Below are 23,116 nucleotides of genomic sequence, written 5' to 3'. Positions count from 1 at the left end.
CTACACTTTCCCTGAATATAACTAAGAATGGCTTCTTATAATAAACAGAAATGAACAGGCATGTCAACTCTCCCTGTCAGTATACTATAGTTGGGTCTTATGAAGAACATTTAAAGTAGTCACAAATGTAAGTTCAAAGAGATTTAAAAAACAAAAACAAAAACAAAGAACAACAGCCATCGCCATAATAAAAAAAAAATTTATGTTAATAAAAATGCATGAGATGAGAACATTAAGTGATATATACATGGAAGTACCTACTAATGCTCTCTATTTGACAATGGCCATAGGCATAGTAGCCGCTTAATTGCCTAATTACATTTTCCAACTTTCAGGACACATACTGAACAAGGGAGACCAACTCCATCAAAAGAATAGAGGACGGTTAAGGTAGGTACACCTGTCTGCAAGAACAGAGATTCTAGTAGGTGCAAGAAAAGGTGAGAAAACATGACAGCAATATATCTAAGAAACAATAAAACGCCAAATCGCATAGCAGAGATGGAGCAAGTGTATTCATCCTATGTGATTTACAAGATGCACAGGGAATTACAAGTTGATAGAGAAGAATATAATAACTTTGGACACCCCTCTCCAAACCACTTCTGTCCTCTTTATCACACTATGCTGTGAACATCTGGAAAATTTATCTGCTTGTCTGGCTCTGTTACTAGATTCAAAGCATCTCACAGTTGGAGACTTGCTTTAATCAGACTGAAGTGTGTAATAAATAACTGGTGAATGGAATTAAGGGAATGTTAGTCATGGAGGAAGTGATCTTTTTTCTAAGGCAAGGATGGAATTAAATGCTAAATCAACTTGACCTTATCTGAACTGACCTCAAACTTTTGAAGACACTATCAAACATTCTCCCCCTTCTCTAGACATCCCTCTGCAAAAGCAGTCTCCTTAGTACTTTCTTCCTCCTTACTCTCTGTAGCTGCCTTCATTTCTGCCAAAATAGTATTTTCCTTTATTTCTCCGCCCCCACATGTTAGCGTTCCCCAGTGTTCCTTATTCAACCTGCTCAGTCTCTTCTCACTCTGGCCTTCTCATCGGAAGCCCAAGGAAACTATTTCCTAATTGGTTTCTCCACTTCTATTCCAACCTCTTCCCAATACATCCCATTACTGGGGTTATTATCCTAAAATAAATTTAATTAATCACTCCCTATCACTAAAGGAATAAATCCAAATGTTTCTGCATGATCGATAGAGCCTTTCAAAACTTCCTCCCAGACAACTGCAAACCAGCTCATCTTCCAGCACGCCTATTTCCTAGAAACTATCCTTTGCTCATTTCTGATACCTGTCATTATTTCATGCCCTGAATTTCACATGTCTCTAAACCTGAAGCATCCTCTGGACCTCAACACACAGTGAATGACTCAATCCCTCCTCTAAAAGTTCACATCTCAAGCTAAAAGTCTCTGTATTAAAAATCCTTAAATGCTTCCTTAAAAAATATAAAGTGCCCCAGGGCACCCTGTGAGCTCACTGTGCCATCCCAGGGTTCCTTGGTGCTCAGTCTGTGAACTGCAGACGTAAGGCTGTTTTTGTCATTTAAGTATTATTATCAAGAATTCTTGTTCACATGGACTCTGAATAGGCATTGTCTAATATACAACAGAAGCTAAAATATAAAAGTAAGTTGAAGAAAAGGAGGGAGGGAGGAAAGATAAGAAAGAACTTCTTATCTCAGATTCAAATCTGAATTAAGAACTGTAAGAGTAATGATGTGTAACTCAATGTTTAAAATATTAATAAAGTGTAGCAGCCTGGTCACTGTTAAAATTTTTGTAGGGAAAAAATTTTGTTCCAAAGTCTTCTAGGCATTGAGATAGGACCGGATAGACTGTATGAGTGTACTTATATGGTGCACTAAGAAAATCAGTTTCATCGTAATGGAGTTACATGCATGGGAAGTGGTGTCTGGAAAAGATGACAAGAAAAGATAAACTGTGGAGGATTTCTGAATACAGACGCTAAATAAAGTACTTTAAGCAGAATTCAGCTTCACTGAAATTTACTCAAGGGACTATTGTATCCATGGAGGAAGCTACAACAATATACTTCTTAAGCAAGATTTATACTTAATAAAGTCTGTGATAACTTTTGCTGGTATTTTTTTAAAAAACCTTTGGTTTTAATGTAAAAGATTATTTTCAAACATCCTCATCCTCAGCTATCACTTCTCAAGCTACCATTATATTCCTCCTATCTTCCCAAATGTAGGGAACTTCAAAGCTTGACATAGAAAATGTGTTTGTCTTTTAAAATTTCATCATTTGATCAACAGCCTAACACCAGGTTAAATACAAATTTATAATAAAGAAATAAGAGTTTCTGAAGCATCTTTCATGAGACAATGCCAGGCTCACAGACTGATGCCTGCTATAGAATTTTGGTCTCTGTTCTTTCTTCTCTTACCCAACTTCCTTCTTAAATGACTTTTCAGATTCTTGCTTACGCACTTGAGGATGCTGTACATAACTTTCAATTCATTTAAGAAACTATCTAGTGCTACTTATTTAAAATGCAGCCTAATTATAGGAAGAGACATTACAGTGATAGTTTAATGGGAATTTTATTTTGAAACCATTTGTGAGATATAGTGAAAGATTCATGGTCACAGGTAGAAGATTAAGTGCAGTACTTTAAATTCAGGAAGTAATGACTTATCAAATGCTATATTTAAAGTAAACTAGAAAATTCACAAATCCACCCACCTGTACAGGTGTTCAATTATAGCTGCCAATGTTGCTTGGTTGACCCCTGAAAGACTACCTATAAATGTTCCATATTTTTTAATTCTTTCCTTGTCATCTTGGGTATCTAGAGGTAAAAAACAAAAAAGAAAAAAAAAAAAAAAACTTCAGGCCTAAAGTAATAAAGTAATAATCTGTATTACAAATTTGCCTTTTAATAGTACTATAAAATATTTACCATTGTATTTTACTAATACAATCAAATTTCAGTAGAAAAATATCCCAACTTCTATAATTCTGGAAAATTATTTACATAAACATTCCATAGCTATATGCTATAGTTCTTACACTTTGTAATTAAAAATAAGCACTTTCAAATCCCAGAGTTGTATTTTATCTTCTACTTTATGGACTACAGAACATCACCTAATAGAAATATATTCAACTAATAACTTAAAGTGGAGTGAAAACTGAAGAGATAAGCTGGAAGTATTTTAACTATGGCTATGGAAAGATTTCACTATTTATATTTGAAAATGACATTCTGTTCGTTTTTCCCTTGTGAAATCAAAAAAATCGTCCCAAAACTAAAACCAATCCAGAGCTATGAACTATGCATTACCCAGCAGATGCATGTAAAGGAAATTGTGCCGGCCCTGGTATCTTCAACTCTGGAAAAGGAAAGGGGACAACAGAAGAACATGTGCAGGTCCTGATAACTATGACACTGACTTTAGGAGGATGGACCCCCTGCCTCAGTCATAGACAGAACTTGGTTAGTCGTGGAGAAGGAGACAAGAAAGAATTACCCTCTACTCCCCTAACCCCAGGAAATCAAATACTTGGAGAAATTAGACACAGGAACCCCTAAAGTACTAGTTCCCAGAAGAAGTATAATGGCAGTCTGGTCTAACCTACTAACTCACGGGGGAAATAAAAGACCTTTCTTCAAATAAATAAGTTGTGCTGACTCTGTAACTCAGGAGGATCACACTTATACAGGGGTGGGAAAAGTACATTTACAGTTGTTTGTATGCAAAAAGACATGCAGGTTATGATTGCTTTAATAGCTTTATTAACTTAAAACAATGTCACAATACAACTGTAAACCTACTTTTGCCAACCCCCAGAATATTCCCTCTCAATCCCCAACTACCTCCGTAAACAATTACTTTTTCATTTCTCTTTTGCCCTAGCTATTCTATTCACAGAAAGCCAGCAGCACATTAATGATTCTTTAGAAGTACACAGTCACTTGTAAAGGGCATTAGGATCCTTGGGGACGTAAGAAACTCTGTGACACGTTTTTGAAATACACTCCTATGGAAAACTGCAACTGACAGCCGTTTTATACTGACGTGGGCTGCATAGAGATCTATAAAAGTAAACACATCATATTGACTTATCTGCGCTGGTAGAGGAATGACTCTAAAAGCAAGAGGGCCAAACACCCAAATTACATTCAGAGATTATTTCGGAAGTGAATTAAGAATTAACTATCATTCCTTGTATAATCCAAACATTTACCCTCATGTCATGCAGTTTCTAACTGTGGAAGTGATTGTATCTATTCAGTAAAAAGTAATTAATACTACTATACGTATAACAGGAAGTCATGCGAGTATAGTATATTTTCACAAACAAAAACAAAATGAATGACATTTTCTAAAGAAAGTTAAGAAAATAAAAAGTAAAACTTAAGATAGATTTCAGGTCACACAGAAAATATAATGAACTATTCAACAGGCCACAGTCATGAGACAATTTAATAGTGTTCTCAGAAGAGCACATCTGTAATAGAAACAGGTGCTATGTCACTGTGAGGCATTCTTCTCCTTGGCTACGCAGGACCCAAGAGAGCTCTCCAATGAGGTCACCTGGACAATTCTGGGGTAGCCTTGTCAGACCCAACACAGGGCACTCGGAAACGTCAGGGTGAGAGTTATATTGCATTTAAAAGCAAAGGACTTTAAGGCTATTTGACTCAGTAGTCAAAACATTCTCCATGTCAATTCTCAAAGAATTCACATCCAAGTGAAAAGTGAATCCATTCCTCTTTAACACACACTACCGTTTCCCAACTACCTCCCCCTGACAGACTGACATTAAAGACATCTGTGTCACTGAATGTGAAACTCTGGCAAAAGCATTTTTGTCGTAGATTTTTGATTACTAATTTTATAATAAAGACAAACCAAGCATATTTATAAAATAGACACTATAAATAACTTCATAGTTATAAATTACAATAAAATCTTCTTAAAAATGAGGGTGACAAGGGCTTAAAAAGATGTATTATTTAATTCCATATTTTATATTCCGGGAAATTATACAACACATGATTTGAGAAGTATCAGGAAGCAAATAAAAGACTTCTGAATTAGGTAAATTGTGAAGAGCTTTATTTTAATAACAATACTACTCTCTTCTTGCGAGCACTAATAAGAATCATTCTCAGGATTCTTCAAATTGTGGATGTTTTGTGATATCATTTCAAAATTAAACCCTCAATTATCATATTTTTAGAATAAACAAGTACTTTCAAAGAAAAAAATTTTCTCAACAGAGGAATATTATATTGTCAAATTATAGGGTTGTATCCCCCCAATCAAAAATCTTAAAAAGAGATTAAATGGGCAAGAATGAAATACAAGAGTAAATTGTAGCATAACTGAATAATAAAAAATAAAATAAATAAAAACTGGAAAAAATGAAGATTGAAAATCATTTTGAAAGCACTGAAAATATATGGAAAATATTTGTGATTTGTTAACAAAATAAAGACATATATAAATAATAGATGTGGGTGAAGACTATAAAATAAAATGTAAAAATAAAAACAGCTCTATGAGAAAGATGGGATTAAAGGCAACGTTTATGTTTTAAAGATTTTATTGTAATGTTTCCATAAAAGGAATTGTTTTAAATTAATGAACAGAAGTCGTTTTGGCCAAATTAGTTATTTAATAAACTACTTTTCTAAGGTCATTTCTTAAATAGGTTCTCTTATACTGTAGCAAGGCTTTTTAACTTCATTAAACACAATTCAGAGAAAATAAAAGAGTAAAAAATTGTCATTATGTACTCCAAACAGGAAGAATAAATGATGGAAGAAAGCCAAAAGAGCCATAAAGAAAATCTTATAGAACCAATCTTGTAGTGAACCTTTCATTTAAATATTTATGTGAAATTAATAGCATACATGGACTTGACTATCACACTTCCCAAGTTCAAGCAGAGTAAGAACTAAGAGATCTACTGAAAACTAGGTATGTAAAACACTCCTTAGCAATTATTAATATAAAGTTTTTTTTTGTAGATATAAAAAACTTGGTATTTACACACTTTCTCTTCTGAGCCATATGTACATTTCCCCCTTCAATTAAATTTTCAGATTATCAAAGAAGAGTTTAATAAACCTAATTATCCAATTTAAAGGCAAGCACTCATAATAGTCTACACTACATGCATTACCTAAAGCAGAGATCCAGTATGGATAGAGCTCCTTAGTAAGAAGTGCATCGTCGATGTCTGACAGAAACCTTTTCAGCACGCCCGTCACATCTTCAAGCTGATGCTTTCCAGCCCTCAATTTGAAACTTCTCGCGTCCTTTTTGAAACTCTCCAGGAGTTCACGTATGTGCAAAGGATCACCATTCTTTTGATAAATATATTTGCACCCTAAACCTTTGTTTAAAAAAGAAAAGGTTATATGAAAACAAAGTCTAAAATCAAAATACACTTTGAAATGCTGAGCAAGACAAAACCATTATTTAAGTGCTGATACAAACGTGCATGAGGGGGAAAGACCTGTCCCGCTCATTCTAGTATTCACAGTGTAAACCTGATGCAATATTCCATCCTCGGCTTTTAGCAAGTCTCTGGGCAGCCCTTCCCCTAGCTCTTTTTAAATTGTCCTTTTAGAGCAACTGCCCAGACCCCTGGCACACAAACTTGCCTCCACTTTCAAGGACAAAAGTGAGGCTCTCTTGGATACATTTCCTCAGCCCACTGCCCTCATATTTCTATCTGTCTGTTCCCACCTTCACCTTCTTCTAGATACAGAGTTAGGTCTTCTTTTTTTTTTTTACAAAGTTATTAATTCACCAAGTTCCCCATATAAGGTAAGAGAAATCAGGTTAGGATAAGCGGGAGTGAAGATGGTGGGGACAAAATCCATGATACAAAAACTAAAGTCCTTTCTTTTGCTTCCCTGGTCTCCTGCTTCTCTTCCTTCCAAAACTAAGCTGCTGCTTCTATTTATTGTTTCTACCATCTCATATCCCTGTTAACCCTTTAGCCCCCCATTCGGTGCCCAATCCCCACTCCATCAGGACAACCTTCAGCAAGAATATCAATGACAACTTTTATCTACACGCTAATCAGTTTTATCTAGTAGAACCTCTGCAGTGTTTGATACATCATATGAGTCCCCATTAAAATTATTTTAATCTTATGGTTTTCATGCCATTATGATGTCATACGCCCCCACCCCACCTTCCTCTGTGGCTGCTCTGACAGTCTTTTATTTCTTCTGCTCATCTAGTATTTACTGGTGATTCCATGTGTCTAACCTCAATTCCCTTCACTCCCCACTCCCCCACAAAATTCTTTGGTAAACCCACCTGACCTCATCACTTCAACTACTGCTTACATTTATTGGGTTGGCCAAAAAGTTTGTTACATTTTCCCATAAAATAAAAGACACATTTTTCATTTTCACTAATAACTTTATTGATTTGGATATTTTGAGTATGTCTGCTGTCTCCCCACTATTGGCTTCTAGTGGGTAGAGGCCAGGGGTGCTGCTGAACATATTCCAATGTGTAAGACAGCCCCACAGCAAACAATTATTTGGCCAAAACGTCAATAGTACCAAGGAACTTCGCAAACCACTTCTGACATGTTGTATCAGTCACAGCACCTTCTCCATACACTGCACAAATCTCTTGCGTTTCAGTTGTATTTTTACCTTTCTTGAAATAATAAAGCATAATATGCCAACAATGTTGCGTATTTTCTTCCATCTTCAATATTAAAATGGCTACACAAAAATTCACCAATTTTGATACTTTTTTTTTTAATTGCATGCTGATATGACAGCTGTCACTATACAATCTAACAAAATTGTTTCAAATGAAATTAAAGACAACTAAGCACTACTAGAGCCATCGTACAGAAAAAAAACTAAAAGAACTTTTTGGCCAACCAAATACTTTTCCTTCCAATTTTTAATTTTAAGATATCAAGCACACGAAAATACATTTTAATAAACATATATCATATACACCCAACAGGCACACACACACAAATACACTTCTACATATGGACAAATCAAAATAACCTAAAAAAAATTCTCCTGCCCCATTCACTACTTCACCTTTCATTCTCAGCATGTTCTTTTGCAAGAATAAGCAATTTCTACAAAAAATCATGGTTACTAAGTTTCTGAGGTACTATGTTCCTAGTTGAATAAATTTCTCATAGCTGGTAATCAAATAAGTTAACTGAATGAGTTTTTGAACATAATTTGTTTACATAAATTAATTTTCCCCAAGAACTAACTACAATAACTCATTCTAAAAATTAAAATTTGGAAGTTATACTGTGAAGTTGATCAAGTTCAAACACTGACATAATGAACACAAAAACGTTGACCATCAAATTTTAACCCAAAGGTCAGGAAGTTCAAAATAAGTATGACCTTAAAAGCTCTGAGAGGACAACCTGCATCCTATAATCACTGGACATTTTCTCATGAGGTTGGGGTTTTCCCCATGTTCTGCTCATTAAAAAAAGAACTTTAAAATAAAGTCTTTTATTGGCTTTATTACTTTAATATGCAAGTTAACGTATCCTGTGTTAGATTACAAAGTAGATATAATGTATGAAATTTAGTTGAAAACAGTCTAATGCTTAATGATTTTAAATTCAAATAAACATCACAAAGTAACTTCTGATTTCCCTAGAGAAAATTAAATTGTATACACTGGAGCTAGTCAGGTTATTTTAATCATTTTTCAGCTTAAGAAAAACTCTGTCACTATGAAACTAACATGATGTGAAAATTTCCAATGAGGAAATTTCATATCTGAAAAATACAAGTGCACTAATACTGAATAACTAATAAAATGAAGATGATAACCTTCTTTCTGTCCCATTTTCATAGAAACAGATGAGTATGGCTGATAAGATATATGTCAACATACTCTCACGGGAAGAAACCTCACAGAGTAATGCCCGCATAATGTGATTAAACACACACTTACAGTAGATATATAATTTAACATAAGAAATCTGAATGATATAGTTATATACTTAAATCAGTATAAATACTTAAAATAGCACTCTTCTTAGAAGAAAGTAAATTAATATACACGTATTATGAATTTCCAAAAACTTTCTTTACACCTTTTGTTATTTCTGACATTTTGTTACATATCAGTTTATCGTCAGTTCTCATGTAGAAGCACGTGATGGACTTGTCTTTACTGTCCTCCCATTGCCATGTGCCCAGTGCCAAGATCAGGGGCTGGCACACAACAGACACCCAATAAATACATAACAAACACAATGTTCTCCTGCAGCTTTCTCACTGATTATACTTTCTTTTCAAATTAAAACACCTAAACGTATTTCTCACTTAATTTTAGGAGAACAAAAAAGTTGAACATGGAACAGTTATCAGGGCGGAGAGGGGGAGGGAGAGAAGCAGGTAACTAGGGGAAGGGTTTAGTAAAGGAACTAATATAAATAACTCATGGACGTGGACAATGGGGTGGGGATTGACTGTGGGAGAGGGGGTGGGCTGTGGGAGGTGGAGCAATGAGGGAAAAAGTGGAACAACTGTAACAGAAAAACAATGAAAATAAAATTTAAAAAAATATCCTTGAAAACACTCATAAATTTTAATTTTGTGTGGGGGAAAATAAAGTTAATGCACCTCCCAAAATACTAGGTCAATCCTTTAACTTGTTTCCACATTTGTAATCTAACTTGGCCACATTTATCTATGCATTAAAAGGTAGAAACATTGTTATATTTAAAATATAGTTAAGAAATTTCTACATTCTAAAGTATTAAGAAAATTTTTAACAGAAAGAATTAGAAGAATTCATAGTAATCTGAAAATAAACATGAAGAATGGGCCTCTTTTTACACTTTCCAGGCACATCTAAGACACTATCAGAGCATACTAAAATGAAGCTGAACCATGAAGGTCTCAAGTGTTTTTTTTTTGTTTTGTTTTTTTACTTGTACAGTATTCAAAACATTACAGCTAAGTCAAAACTATATTACAATAAATACACATGACTCTTAACATAAATATGTAACCAATAGCATGGTAAGTGAAATAAATATACACTTACATGCTAAAAAATAGTAAATTCTTTTACATATTGTCCCAACTTCACTACTTCTAAAAACATGCTGGGGCAGCATACTGCATTCCCCTAGACCTTATTGTATTCTGTAACATCTGAAAAGTAGTCTTTCATCTATTTTAATATATATTTTACAATATTGATTTTTTCAATATATTATTTAAATTTTTATGCATGTTAAGAAAGAAGAAAATGGTACAATTATGTTATATAATTTGAATGAGCTTTACTGGGAGGAGGAATGGCATTTAATTAAGTGAAGTGACTCTGTTTTTATTTTTCACTGATGTACTTACAAATATAAAAGGCTCTAACTCCATCCAATGGAGGTACCACTTAAAAACAGTAAGAATGATACTATGAGTTCCGGGGGTTGAATAAAAGCTCTGTGATACTTACCATACTGTGTAACAAATGCTATACAGCTGTTCACGATAATGGGAACGTCGTTTTTGCTGAGCTGCTGATCCTGTAAAGCATTACCATCTGTACCTGCTGCTTTTTCAATAGCAGTATGCCAGACTGTGAAATCCAACTTGGTGTGCCCATGGATGTATAATGTCCTGGAAAGTTTAAAAGCATTTCAAATTATAATTTTGCTTTCTTTAAAAAGAAAAAAAAAGAATTCTACCTTCTTGACAAACGATTCTTAAATCCATATACTTGTGACCTTGTCTCACCCATGAGAAGAAAAACCCTCCATCTGCCATCAGCTTCCACTCAAAATGCCTCTTTTTCCTGTACAGTCACATCTCTCCATACAGTACAGGAAGCTCTCTGAACCTGTGATCTCACCTCCTTTCAGTTCCCAGCCCCCGGTATTCTCTTTCTGAATCAAAGAACTGACACTGTTCTGGTGAGAATCACCAGTGACTTCTACTGGATATATGTGGCTGCATTTTTCAAAACTTTAGAACTCTTGGGGATTTCATTCCTTAACAGAGAGGGAGAAAGAAAGAGAAATCCCGCCCAATTTGGCCTTTTAGCACAACTCTTTCTGGCCTTTCCTCCCATCTTTCCTTCTCCAAGCTCACTCTTCCTGAAAATGAAGCTGGAAGCTCAGTGAGCTCACGTGAACTCCAAGACTTCTCCAGGGATGCGTCATCCAGGCCAGTGGTTTCGTCCCCCGTGTGTAAATTGGTCACTCCAAAATCCCTATCTCCAGGCTATAATTTTGTCTTACAAACCAGATCTCCATGGAACCAAAAGGCAAAAGCTTAAAACTTTTTAAAAGCTAAGAGAGTGGGAAGTTTGATCACTTTCAGAATTCCAAGTTTAGCTCTACACTTACTTCCTCCGTGACCTGGGAGAAGTTATTAACCCTCCTGGGGCCTCGGGTTCATCACTGGCAAAATGAGGATAGTAATAGTACCTGTCTCGCCACTGGATACATGTAATATGAATCGAGTCGGCAGCCGTCCGTCTCGAGAGACGATGGTGTAGCTTCTTAAGAGTCTATCTGCACCGCCGAGAATGGCTGTGCAGTCCGACTCGGGAGTGACACGGTATCTGTCTCCTCCCGTGTTGAATCGACATCTTGCGATGACGCTGGAGTGTCCTCTCCAGTGAAGCTGAAGCTACAGAGCCTGGGCAGGGTGATATGGAGGGTCTGCTGTTGCCCATGCAGCAGACCCCACCTCTCTTCGCAGCTGAAGGGTCCAAGGGAAAGACGGAGTCAATACAGCTTGGCTTCAGGTGCGCCGCAGGAGTTGCCGGTGTTGACTACAACGTCAAACCGCCTTAGGGACTCCGGCTCCGGATTTTCTGTCGGGGTTTACTCCCTTAGCCTTTCCCCTGAAGAGGTATGCCGCAAGGCAGCGGAGGTTTTTTGGAGTCAGAGTTTTCCTTCTCTGATGTGCCCTGACTGGAAGATCGAACCAGCGACACTTAGCTCGCAGGCCGACGCTCAATCCACTGAGCCAAACCAGCCAGGGTAATGTAATATGAATAACTAAGTAATAAACCATAACAATAAGTTATATTCATTTTTGGACACCTTCACCACAATAAGCCGCAAGCACCTCAAACCTTTCTGCCTCCTCCTACGAAACAGGTCCTACAATCCTTCACTTATCCCATTGAAAATTTAGGATGAATTGTAGATTAGTGCCCCACCCCTCACCCGGTCACTGACACGTGAATTCAGTCACAAATGCAGCTGGTTCCAGCTCCCTGACATACGCACTTTGCCACCTCTTCGTTTCAACATCGCCCCATTTCAGGTACTTATTCTGCTTCTTGAAGTCATTAAAAGACCTCCACATAGAACTACTTCCCCAGTTCTCCAGCTCTCTAAACCCTACTCTTTGGGGCTGCCAGAACGACCTTTCTAAAATGCAAAGCTAGACACATCACATATTGATCCCTGTTCTTTAGCTCTGGAGTTTTCAAGATGAAAAGGCCTTCGTGACCTGGCCCATCCTTCCCCTTCAACTTTGCCAATCCCCTACCCTCAGATCTCAAGAAAAATTGCATCTCCTTATCTTTGTAACAAATACTTGATAAATATTTCCTGCTCTTTGGCTGGCAATTCCAAATCTTCCGCCGGGTGTACTCCAGGTGACCCTCCCTGACACTCTGCGCCTGTGTCCTTTCTTCGCTAGTTTGTAACGTGTCCATTCCTCATCCTAAGGAGTCCCTCTGCCCTCCATTATGCCATCTACTCTATGTTAGAGAATACTTTATTGATTTGAGAGAGGTAGGAAGAAAGAGATGGGGAAGAAGAGGGAGAAAGAGAAACATCCATGTGTTGTTCCACTTAATTATGCATTCATTGGTTGATTCTTTTATGTGCCCTGACTGGGGACTGAACCTGCAATCTTGGTGCATTGGGACAATGCTCTAACTAACTGAGCCACCGAGCCAGGGCTGAGAATATTCTGGCTGCTAGACTCCAAACATCATTCAGGTGAACAAGGAAAACATTTCAGTCTCTTCAGTCATGAGCACAGTGCCTGACATTTAATAAATACATAATAATTGTAAAGTCCTATCACTAGATATAAAAATTGATTTAAAACACCATTAAAGTAATCACTGATATATTTACATATATTTTCACCAAGTAAAATTATTTAATCTTAATTTTTAACTATGAGGGGGCTACTTTGCATTCAACCAAAGAGAAAGGAATGAGCTGCATAAACCCTTGGTTGTTGTGGGGTTTTGTTGCTATTTTTGGGGAGGAGAGTAATCTTTTACATTCTGGATAATTTAATAGCCCTAATTTAATTATAAAAGAAAATAAAAGGCCTTTTTTTCCTTTGGTTTCTTTTCTTGAAATGCTCCTCTAAGAAGACAGTTACATAGTCTTCTGACCTTGCGGTAACTACCAGCACTTCACTATTGTCCGTAATCTTCATCTCTTGCTGACATTTTTATCTATTGTTTTTATTTTCCCACATCACCCAGCAGCCTGGCCTTCAGGATTTGTAATTTTCTTTCTGAAGAATTCTGCTGCTCTAATTCTCCTGACATGCTTTAGCCTTTTCATTTATCTTACATCATCTTTAACTCAAAAGCATTCTATTGCTGGGAATATTTATCTAACTGAAATTGCATAACTCAAGAAATTTCCCTGAGAAATATCAAGCCCCTACATTGCTAGACTTAACTAAAATTACCTCTTGCTTAATTCAGTTTAGGTAGAGAGACAATTCTAACTTTGAGTCTTAGTTGTTGTTGTTTAAGCTGATGATTAAGCTCTAAATTTGATATAAAATATTTGAAACTGTTTGCTTTTCAACCAAGTACTACAGTGGTACAGTGGACATTTCAGCAAGTAGTGAAAGAAATCCAGAACACAACAGCCCTCCCAAAGCACCAGTGTAATTCTGCCAATAACTGTGAATGTTTCAAACCTCAAACTTCCTTTGTAGTCAGAAGAAATCCCATGATGACAAGTTTGGCTCTCTCCTTGTGTACTAGTGAGGGGCAGAATGAATGACAAGTTAACTATGGAGTCAACCTGTCAAGGACTGATCCCTAAAATATATCATCTAGTTCAGTAGGTATCTGACATTTAACTGCATCAGTTCCACAGCTTTCCTCTCTGATGCTTATCTAAACTCTGTACATTGAACAAGGCATCAAAAGATATTTTCAACACAGATGCAGATGACGTGTGTGATTTCAAGCGTCACCCAACAACCATTTTATGGTTCTGGATGAGAATTCCAAAGAAACACTCATTTACATCTTAAAAATCTGAGAAGTCATTCTGAAGAACTCTATTCCTTATAGAGACAATTATTCTTATTGTCCATTTCTCAAGTATAAATGTAAAGGGTACTTCAAAGCCATGTAAAGAAACATCCCATTATCCTATAATGAATCAAGACAGTTCATGAATACCCAGAAACCAAGTCCAGGGACTAATAAAAACAATTTTCTATAAATTGCAATATAGGAACCACAAAGTGTAGTCTATCATATTTGAGCCTCGTCTACTGACAAGAACCAGAAACGTCTTCACAAATATTAGAATCAATAAATTTGTATAAAAATAAATTCACTTATATAACATTTTTTCACTTATATAACATTTTAAACACAACTAAAAAGCAAAAAACAGATAACAGACTCCACAAACATGACTGAAAAAGATAATATCCTAAGCAGTTATACAAAAATAAAATCACCCAAGCTTCTAGTGTAAGTCAGCATTTACTTGACCCACAAATACTTTATTTTCCTTTCATTTCTGAGAGGTATTTTTGCTGAATAGAGTATTTTAGGTTAACAGTTGCTGGTCTGGTTATTTTGTTTGGAGGGTTTGTTTTCTGTTTCTTTTTTTTTTTTTCCAACACTATACTATCTTCTGGTTTGCACTGTTTCTAACACGACATTCTCATCGCTGTCCCCTATGTTTAATGTGTATTTTCCTCTGGTACTTATTTTTATCTTCACACTGTTTTTTTGGAGTTTGATTACAGTGTGTATTGATTTAGTTTGCCTTTATTATGCTTGAGGTATGTTGATTTTAGTACATGTGTTGGTTTATAGTTTTTATCAAATTCAAATTTTTTTTAATCCATCTTTATCTTCTCTAATTTTTGGATTCTAATAATACGGAGACTGCTTGCTATTGTCCCAGAGGTCACTGAGACACTGGTGATTTTATTTCATCTTCTCTCTCTGTGCTTAAGTTTTTGATTATTTCTTTTGTCATGCCTTCATATTCATTACATATTTTTATTTAGAGTCTACTCTTATGTTAAGCCAATCAAGTAAAAAATTTTCAGATACTGTATTCTTTAGCTTTAGAAGTTCCATTTGGCTCTTTTTTCAGTTATATTTTTCTTGCTATGTTTGTGTTTTCCTTCATATCTTTGAAAATATTTATAATATTTAAAAGTTACTGTTTAGAATCTTGGCTAATTCCATTTTCTTTTCCATTTCCAGGTCAGTTCCTATCGATGGATTTGCAGCCTTTTCACATCACTAGTCATTTTAAGCATATGCTGAATGTTAAACTGAGGGTCGGGACTGTGTTGTCTTCCTTTAAATGTGCCCGTCTGACCTGGGCCACTAATTGAATACTTGCAGAGCAGCTGATCCTTTGGAGGTCTATTTTCTAAACTGAGTCAGGTAGAAATAGAGCAAGCAGCCTTTACTCTAGGGCTGGCCTGGCCTTGAAACATGGAGTTACTCTTCTGGGATCTTTCCCTAATGCACTGTGTGTTGAATGAGGTCTGTTTAACGTGGCTGTGTGAAATGTGAACATACCCAAGCACTGTCTAAGCTCTGGGAATTGTTCAACTCAAAGTACAGCCATAGGAGTTACTGCTGCCTGGACTCTTGCAGTTTCGCCCTACAAATAAGCAGATGAGCACGGAGTCAAGATGAAAGAGAACTCCTATGAAGATTTCTGAAACTCTTCTCTACATATCACCCTCCAGTAATCCATCCTCTGAATTTTAGCAACTGCAGGTTCACTGAACGCCTAGCTCACCCTCTTTGACACAGCGAGACCACCAAATTCTGCTTGAGTCTGCCCCTTCCCTGCTCCATGGAATGAAACATGCCTGCAGAGAGGAAGCCACGGTGGTCTGGAGTTTTACTTCATTTGCTCCCCTTCTCTCCATGATCACAATCCTCGAATGCCTACTGTAGCAAAGCCTCAAACCAGTCGGTTCATATACTTTGTCCAGTTTTTAGTTGTTCAAACTGAGAGGGCACGTACAAGGGAAGTTATTTCTTCATGGCCAGAAACGGGGGTCTAGAAAACTGTATGTAGTCATTGCTTCTCAATTACCCTCATTTTAGTTTATAGAGATACAGTATTTTTTTCCCACTTTCAGATCCGAAACAGCTGTATAGAGATGGAATTTTGGCCAGAAACAGGCAAACCATTACTAAGGAAATTTGCAGATGCAGAGACTGTGTCACAAGAACACTACAGCAGAAAATGTCACCCTAAGTAGCTTGTTGCTTCTGAAGCCCGCATAACGATAAAAAGAGTCACGGCACCCGATTCCCTGAGAAAGGCAAGGTCTCCAGTTTGTCAATCACACTATTAGGCAACTCCCTGTCGGGATGTGAGAAACAACCCTGCTCTGAGTCTGCTCAAAACCTTCAATGGTGTTCCTCTGGCTGCTGAATGAATCCAATCCTCATTTTAAGAAATAGTTTTTTAAATAGTTTTAAAATACCCCTTTAAGAAGAGTCTCTGTACCCTTGTTAAGGGCCTGCAATCTTTTCCAAAACAAGGCAAATTGTTAATTAAATTTAATTGATGAAACTAATTGGGTATCAATCTATCTTCTAGGCCCACTGGTTCATGCACCCTCAAGATATTAAGATTAAGGCAAATCTGAACTGAAGTCATCCCCTAGCCCCATCCTGTTTCTCTGAGCCTATTGGTTGCCACCTCTTGGAATACCTTAGTCTTCTCGCCGCCTGATTTCTTCCTACTGAAATTCTACCTAAAACAAAACATTATCCTGATCCTACTTTTCTATCTAGAAAGAATCTTCTCAGTCTTTTGTATTTTTTCACATTATATCTAATTTATTTGTAAACTTATATTTTAGTATATAGAAGAGGCTTTGAAGTGATTGAAATAAATTTTCAACCAAATAATATATACTTTAAATCCACCTTTAGTAAAATAGTCACATATCATAATTTTCTTTAACAACAACAAAAAACACTTCATAAGGTAAATTTGAATAGTCTTTCTTTTTTTGCCAACGCTGTTGGGGTGGTGAGAGAAGAGGCTCTCTTGTTTACCTTGGCAACTTTCAAATTAAACCATCTCTTTGAATTAAATCATCAGAAAGTTACAAAAGCAGTCAAGCTGATATTGTGGGCAATCGGCTACTGTTTAATTTGCAATTACATGCACAATTTAGAAACCACTTTGAGATAATTCACTCTCCAGAGTATTGCTAACATGGCTGAGAGAAAACACAATTCAAGGAGGGAAAAAATATCACACGAAATAAGTTTACATAAAATAAGAATCTTAAACTTAGGGTATTAATCTCCTAACTTAAGAAAACTAGCCTGTTTCATAATTGTGGAACATATTGATAAAATGTTTATTCCCCATGTCTGAAATTTGCAATTAAAACTGAATGCAGTCAGGCTTGGGAACCATTAAGTGCATTATGCTTTACCATAGGTCAACCAAGGAATCTTAAAACACACACACACACACACACACACACAAGGCAGTCTTTTCCATTTCTGATAAAACAGCTGAGTTATTTGTTCATGTTTACTATATTCATTACAACCAAGAACCTTTCAGTAAAAGCTTAATAACAGGTGTCTGACAAATGGTATTGCTGCCATATAATGTGAAGATGGGGAACACAGTAGCTTATTTATCAGAAAGACATATGTAGACAGTGGGCTAAAATGCAGAAATAGTTCTCAAATTTTAAGAGAAGGATCTTTAATCTATTAAAAATTTCAGTTAAAGTGAATATATAACCTACTGTCCAGGAAAATGCCTTCTGACCTTGTGATCTAGAGCATTCACTACAAACAACAGATATTCAAAAACATGATTTTTTTTTTTTGCATACAGAAATTCTGATTAAGGCATAAAAGGCACAGGATTCAGTCCCAGTAACAGCACCAAATAGCATGCCGGAAACCCTTACGTGTAATCAAGGAAGCTTTATTTTTCCAAAATAATAATTTTTTAAGTATACAAAGAATATCCATTAAGGCGACACCATCTGGAACACCTTCTGTTTAGAGTTTTTTAGAGCAAAAATGCTCTGGGTATGGAAAATATTATTGCAATATTTTTCTGTCTAAAGGCACTCATGCTATGCATATAGAGAAAATTACCATGAAAATTATAATATATATCTAAATAGTGACTATATTCAGTGGATGATTATCAATTTATGAATTTTTCCAGTTCAGAGGATTCTTTCTCCTCCTTGCCTTTAAGGAATATTAATATATTTTAGCACTTTAATCAAAGGTAGACAAGGACAGAGAAAAGTATAAAATTAATTGATTATACTTATTTATGACGCCCAATTCTGGGTCTAGCCATTACCAGCAACAACAAAAAGTTTAAAACTTACAGCTAGTTGGTTTCTCACTCTTTCAATTAGCCACTATCTCTATATGCCATCGATATAAATAATTGGAAGCTGTTTTGTTTCCTAAAGCCACAATTTTATCTGTCGTTGACAAGCCTAACACAATCTACTTTAGCTAACAGTCGTTATTTCCCAAGGGGCTAACAGATCAAAGGCATGATGAGGAAGAGGGCAGTGCAATGAAATCTCTTATTAGGACGTGGTATTAAAACAGCTCTTAAACAACCACATCTATAATTAACGGACCTTGTTTGAGTACTGGAAGAGAAGTTTATATTCCCTATCTTGGTAAATGATACAATCATTGGTCAAGTCACCCAGGACAGAAGCTTACAGTCATCCTTATCTCCTAGTTCGCAAAGAACTGAACACCATCAGATCGGTGTCTCTCTCAGCACCCTACCACTAAATCTAGAAAGCTTCCAGCATCCAAAACCATCCACCAATTCCTCTTCTCTTCCTGTTATAATTGTTCTCTCTTGGTTTCTTGATTCACTCCTTGAGTGAACTGTCTTATGGTTCCAGGATAGTTACTCCTCCTGACAACTGCCCTGCCTCTAAAATGGTGTGCATGCATCAAGGCTCCAACATGTTCCTCCCTCCCTTCTCACTCTAAGGCTCTCCTTAAGTGATTTCACCTCCTTTCTTCTGCTTAGGGGTAATTCTGATATCTATTGAGTTAATCAAAAAGTCCGTGTGTTTTTTTCTATAAAAGACACATTTTTATCATTTTCACCAATAACTTCATTGATTTGGATATTCTGAGCATGTTGGATATCTCCATCGTGGCATAACATTGCGTGTTCTCAGCTAATGTCTTGATTTGATTGTTATCAACTTCAACTGGTCAGTCCAACCATGGAGCATTGTCCAGTCAGAAATCTCCAGCACAAAACTTCACAAACCACTTCTCACATGTTTGATCAGTCACAGCACCTTCTCCATACACGGCACAAATCTTTTTTTGTGTTTCACTTGCACATTTACCTCTCTTAAAATAACAAAGCATAATATGCCAAAAATGTTGCTTATTTTCTTCCACTTTCAATATTAAAATGGCTACACAAAAATTCACCAATTTTGTTAAGTTTTGTTTTTTTTTTATGTATGCTGATTTGACAGCTGTCACAATACAATCTAACAAAATTGTTTTGAATAAAGCTAAAAGGCAACTAAGAGCTACTAGAGCCATCTTATGTGGAAAAAAAAAAAAAGGACTTTTGGCCAACCCAGTATTACCTCCACCCCAATAACCTTTATGTGAACATCAGATCCGTAAGTATAACTTTCTCCTAGCGATTTCTCCTTAGGTGTTTATAAGCAACTCATATTCAACATGTCTAAAATCAAGCTCATTATCTTCCGAAGTTGTCTCCCAAACCTACTGTTTTCCCACTATTCTCTATTTCAAGTCAATTCATTTACATAATATGTGTATATGCATAAACATATATTTACATATATGTGTATAAATACATTGAGAAATATATATGAGACGCTATTTTTATCAAACAAGATACCACATACAGACACATGAGCACACTCTTTGTTCTGTAAGGGTTCATAGCCCAGGAACTCAGGATCCTCTAGGCTGATCCTTTACTCTTCATACTCCTGACCTCTTTCTTTCTGATTCATCTTTAATTAAGTATGGTATGACTATATGTTTTTTCTAATAAAATACCTTTTAAGTTCTGTATGAGAAGTTTTGTTTTCCAACAAAATGCTGAAATTTTTAAATTCCAATAACATAGTGTTTATTCAGGCCCTGGGAACCTTTGTTCATTTAATTCTTGAGAATGATCTGTACAAAAATACTGGTAAATTAACACTTAGCACTTGTTTTAAAAAGAAAAAATAATCTTTAGATTAAGTTACCTATTGACCTTACCTTGATTTCAAAATAGATTATTATCTTCAGTATCATACAGGCACTAAAATACTGTTTAAGTGCTTCAAAAAGTATCTGGTACATGGTAAATTCTATGCGTTCTCCTCACTGTATTATTGTTATCAGAATATTGGTTTGCATAAAACAGGAAAACCAAATGAAATCAGGATATAAACATGATAAATACAGTTGTTTTAAATGATGCATTTAGTATGGCAGTTATCCAAAGATATTCAAGGAAAATAATGGGGTCATATATTTGTGCCCTGGATTTCTCCTACTCCTATCACGGTCCACTCCTTGTTCTTTACTTTTGTGAATATGCTTTCAGGATAACTTATTACTAACACATGCAGAACTTTTTTAGAAACTATGATATTATCAAAAACATGATTAAGTAGCTTTAACCATTATTTTGGAATGCCATCAGGTTTCAACTATTCTCTGAACTTGGATGTCCCCCTGATTGCTCTAGTCCAGGGGAGCAGCCAAGATGTGACACAGCAGCAAAATGCTAAGTCCTCTAGTCCCCCATCTCGCCTCCATGAGTGCACTGCATAAATAAACAGTAGCAAAAAATTCCTTGTATTGAGGAATTTTAATCCATGTTTGCTACATTTTTTAAAATTTCCATTTTGATAAGATATTTTTTGCCTTTTTTAAATTGCTGTTCTTTTACAGCTGTCCTAATTTTTTCCCCGTTGCTCTCCCCCCACCTTCAGCCCCAACCACCCCCAGCGTCTCTCTCCCACAGTCAACCCCCACCCTGCTGTCCACGTCCATGGGTCACCAAAATCTGCATGCCACTAGTCAAATCTTTCACTGGTCAGACCCTTCTCAGACTGAAAATGGTAGAAAAACACCTTGACTATAGCACCTTGAAAATGAATATAAATGATAAATACAATAAATTCAACTAGTAAGTCGCTGCTTGTTTAAGAACATAAACTCTGTGAGCTCACCCAGGATATTGTGGACCATTTTGTTCCTACTGTGGAGGTGGCAGGCAACAGACATTCCATAAATATTAATAAATAATTGTAAAAACTGCATTTGTGATAGTACTTTAATAATGTAATACTAGCTCCATAATACTACCTCATTAGTATTTCTGAACGTATAATTAACAGTACTCTGACAGTAGTGAAACCATCACCTGGTACCAAAAATTGGAATCTAAAGAATGAAATAATCCCAGAAATAAGTAAAAACACAAAATCTTCATTATGCCTGTAAATTAAAAAAGGAACTCTTGACATAAACACCTAATCAACAATACTCTTGTTGCCTGAAGCTGCTGATGTTCTCCCAAGAAGCTGAAGGAAAGACAGGTTCAGCTAACTGGTGGAAGTCTTTCTTGTCACCAGCAAGGAAAACCACCAGACTGAGGCTGATTCAGCTATATTGTTATACTGTTACATGTACATATTTTGGCAAATTATCTTTTACTCTTATACAGCTAAACATTCAGAAGCATTTTATAACAAATGACAATAAAGAATAAATAATATCTTGTCCAAGAGACTATTACCTTCCTAACTGCTGCTTCCCAGGCTCTTTTTCTAGATGATCTGCTTCTTCCCAACTTGTAAATATTGAAAACCCCGGGGGGCTACATGCTGCAGTCTCTTTCCTGTCTAACCTTTCTCTAAGTGAACATGTCCGGTTCCTAGACCAATAGGCTGGTGACCCTCAGATCTGTACCTCCACTCACCTCTGCACTTAATTCCAGACGTGTATTTCCGAATGCCCATTTACCAGCCACACTTTGCTATTAAATAGACATCCCAAAGTTATCATCTACAAAACTAAATTCTTGATCTACCACTACTAACGTAACTTAACTAGTGGCTGACCTCTAACTTCCTATATTTGGTGTCTGAAAAAAATAGTACGTCATTCATGGAATTGCTCAAGCCAACAGCTTTAGGGTCATCCTTGACTCTTATATTCACCTAATCTAATCCATCAACACATCCCCCCATTTGTACCTTGACAATATATCTCACCTCTGTTCAAACCATGGTGCTAGACAAGCTGACTCTTGCCTGGCCTCTGCAGCAGCACCCTAACTGGACACTCACTTCTACTCTTGTCCCCCAGAAGCCTATTCATCTGTCACCAGAGTAGTCTCTTAAAAACATGTCAGATCATTCCACTTCCCAGCTCTCAAAGTGAGCCACTTGCCATCATTCTTAGAATGCAATGCATATCTTTATATGTCATGGCCTGTCAGGCCCTATTATCCGGCCCAGGGATATTTCTGAAATCATTTCTTCCCACTCTCCCACTCATTCGAATCTCCCCAGCCACAGCAGCTTCTTTGAAGACCTGGAACATGCCAAGTAAAACACACTCTTAGGGTCTTCAAAATATCCTTGACCTTGTGCCTGGGACAATTAAGACTACTGCATGGTTTGCTTCTTCACTTTATACAGATCTCTGACCAAAGATACCATCCCTTACTGCCCCCCGCCAGTCTAAAACAGAATACTGCTCCATCAGCCTCTCTCTTTGCCTTATTTTTCTTTAAGCCAATTAAAATTGATGGACACAATACTAT

At 36.4% G+C, this 23,116-nt stretch overlaps 1 protein-coding gene across 1 annotated transcript in view; it reads right to left on the bottom strand.

The window, feature by feature from the left end:
* ARAP2 (ArfGAP with RhoGAP domain, ankyrin repeat and PH domain 2) overlaps positions 1-23,116 on the bottom strand; it is a 145,361-nt gene that overhangs the window by 45,252 nt on the left and 76,993 nt on the right. Inside the window, exons 19-21 of the mRNA XM_090266994.1 lie at positions 10,492-10,655; positions 6,182-6,394; positions 2,729-2,834 (exon numbers count right to left, since the gene is read on the bottom strand). Of these exons, the coding sequence (XP_090123120.1) occupies positions 2,729-2,834; positions 6,182-6,394; positions 10,492-10,655 (483 nt within the window). The remainder of the gene's footprint in view (positions 1-2,728; positions 2,835-6,181; positions 6,395-10,491; positions 10,656-23,116) is intronic.

Source organism: Furipterus horrens, unplaced genomic scaffold (genome assembly GCF_987537825.1).
Source record: "Furipterus horrens unplaced genomic scaffold, mFurHor1.1.pri manual_scaffold_2, whole genome shotgun sequence".
Lineage (NCBI taxonomy): Eukaryota > Metazoa > Chordata > Mammalia > Chiroptera > Furipteridae > Furipterus > Furipterus horrens.
This window is presented reverse-complemented; position numbering and strand designations above follow the sequence as displayed.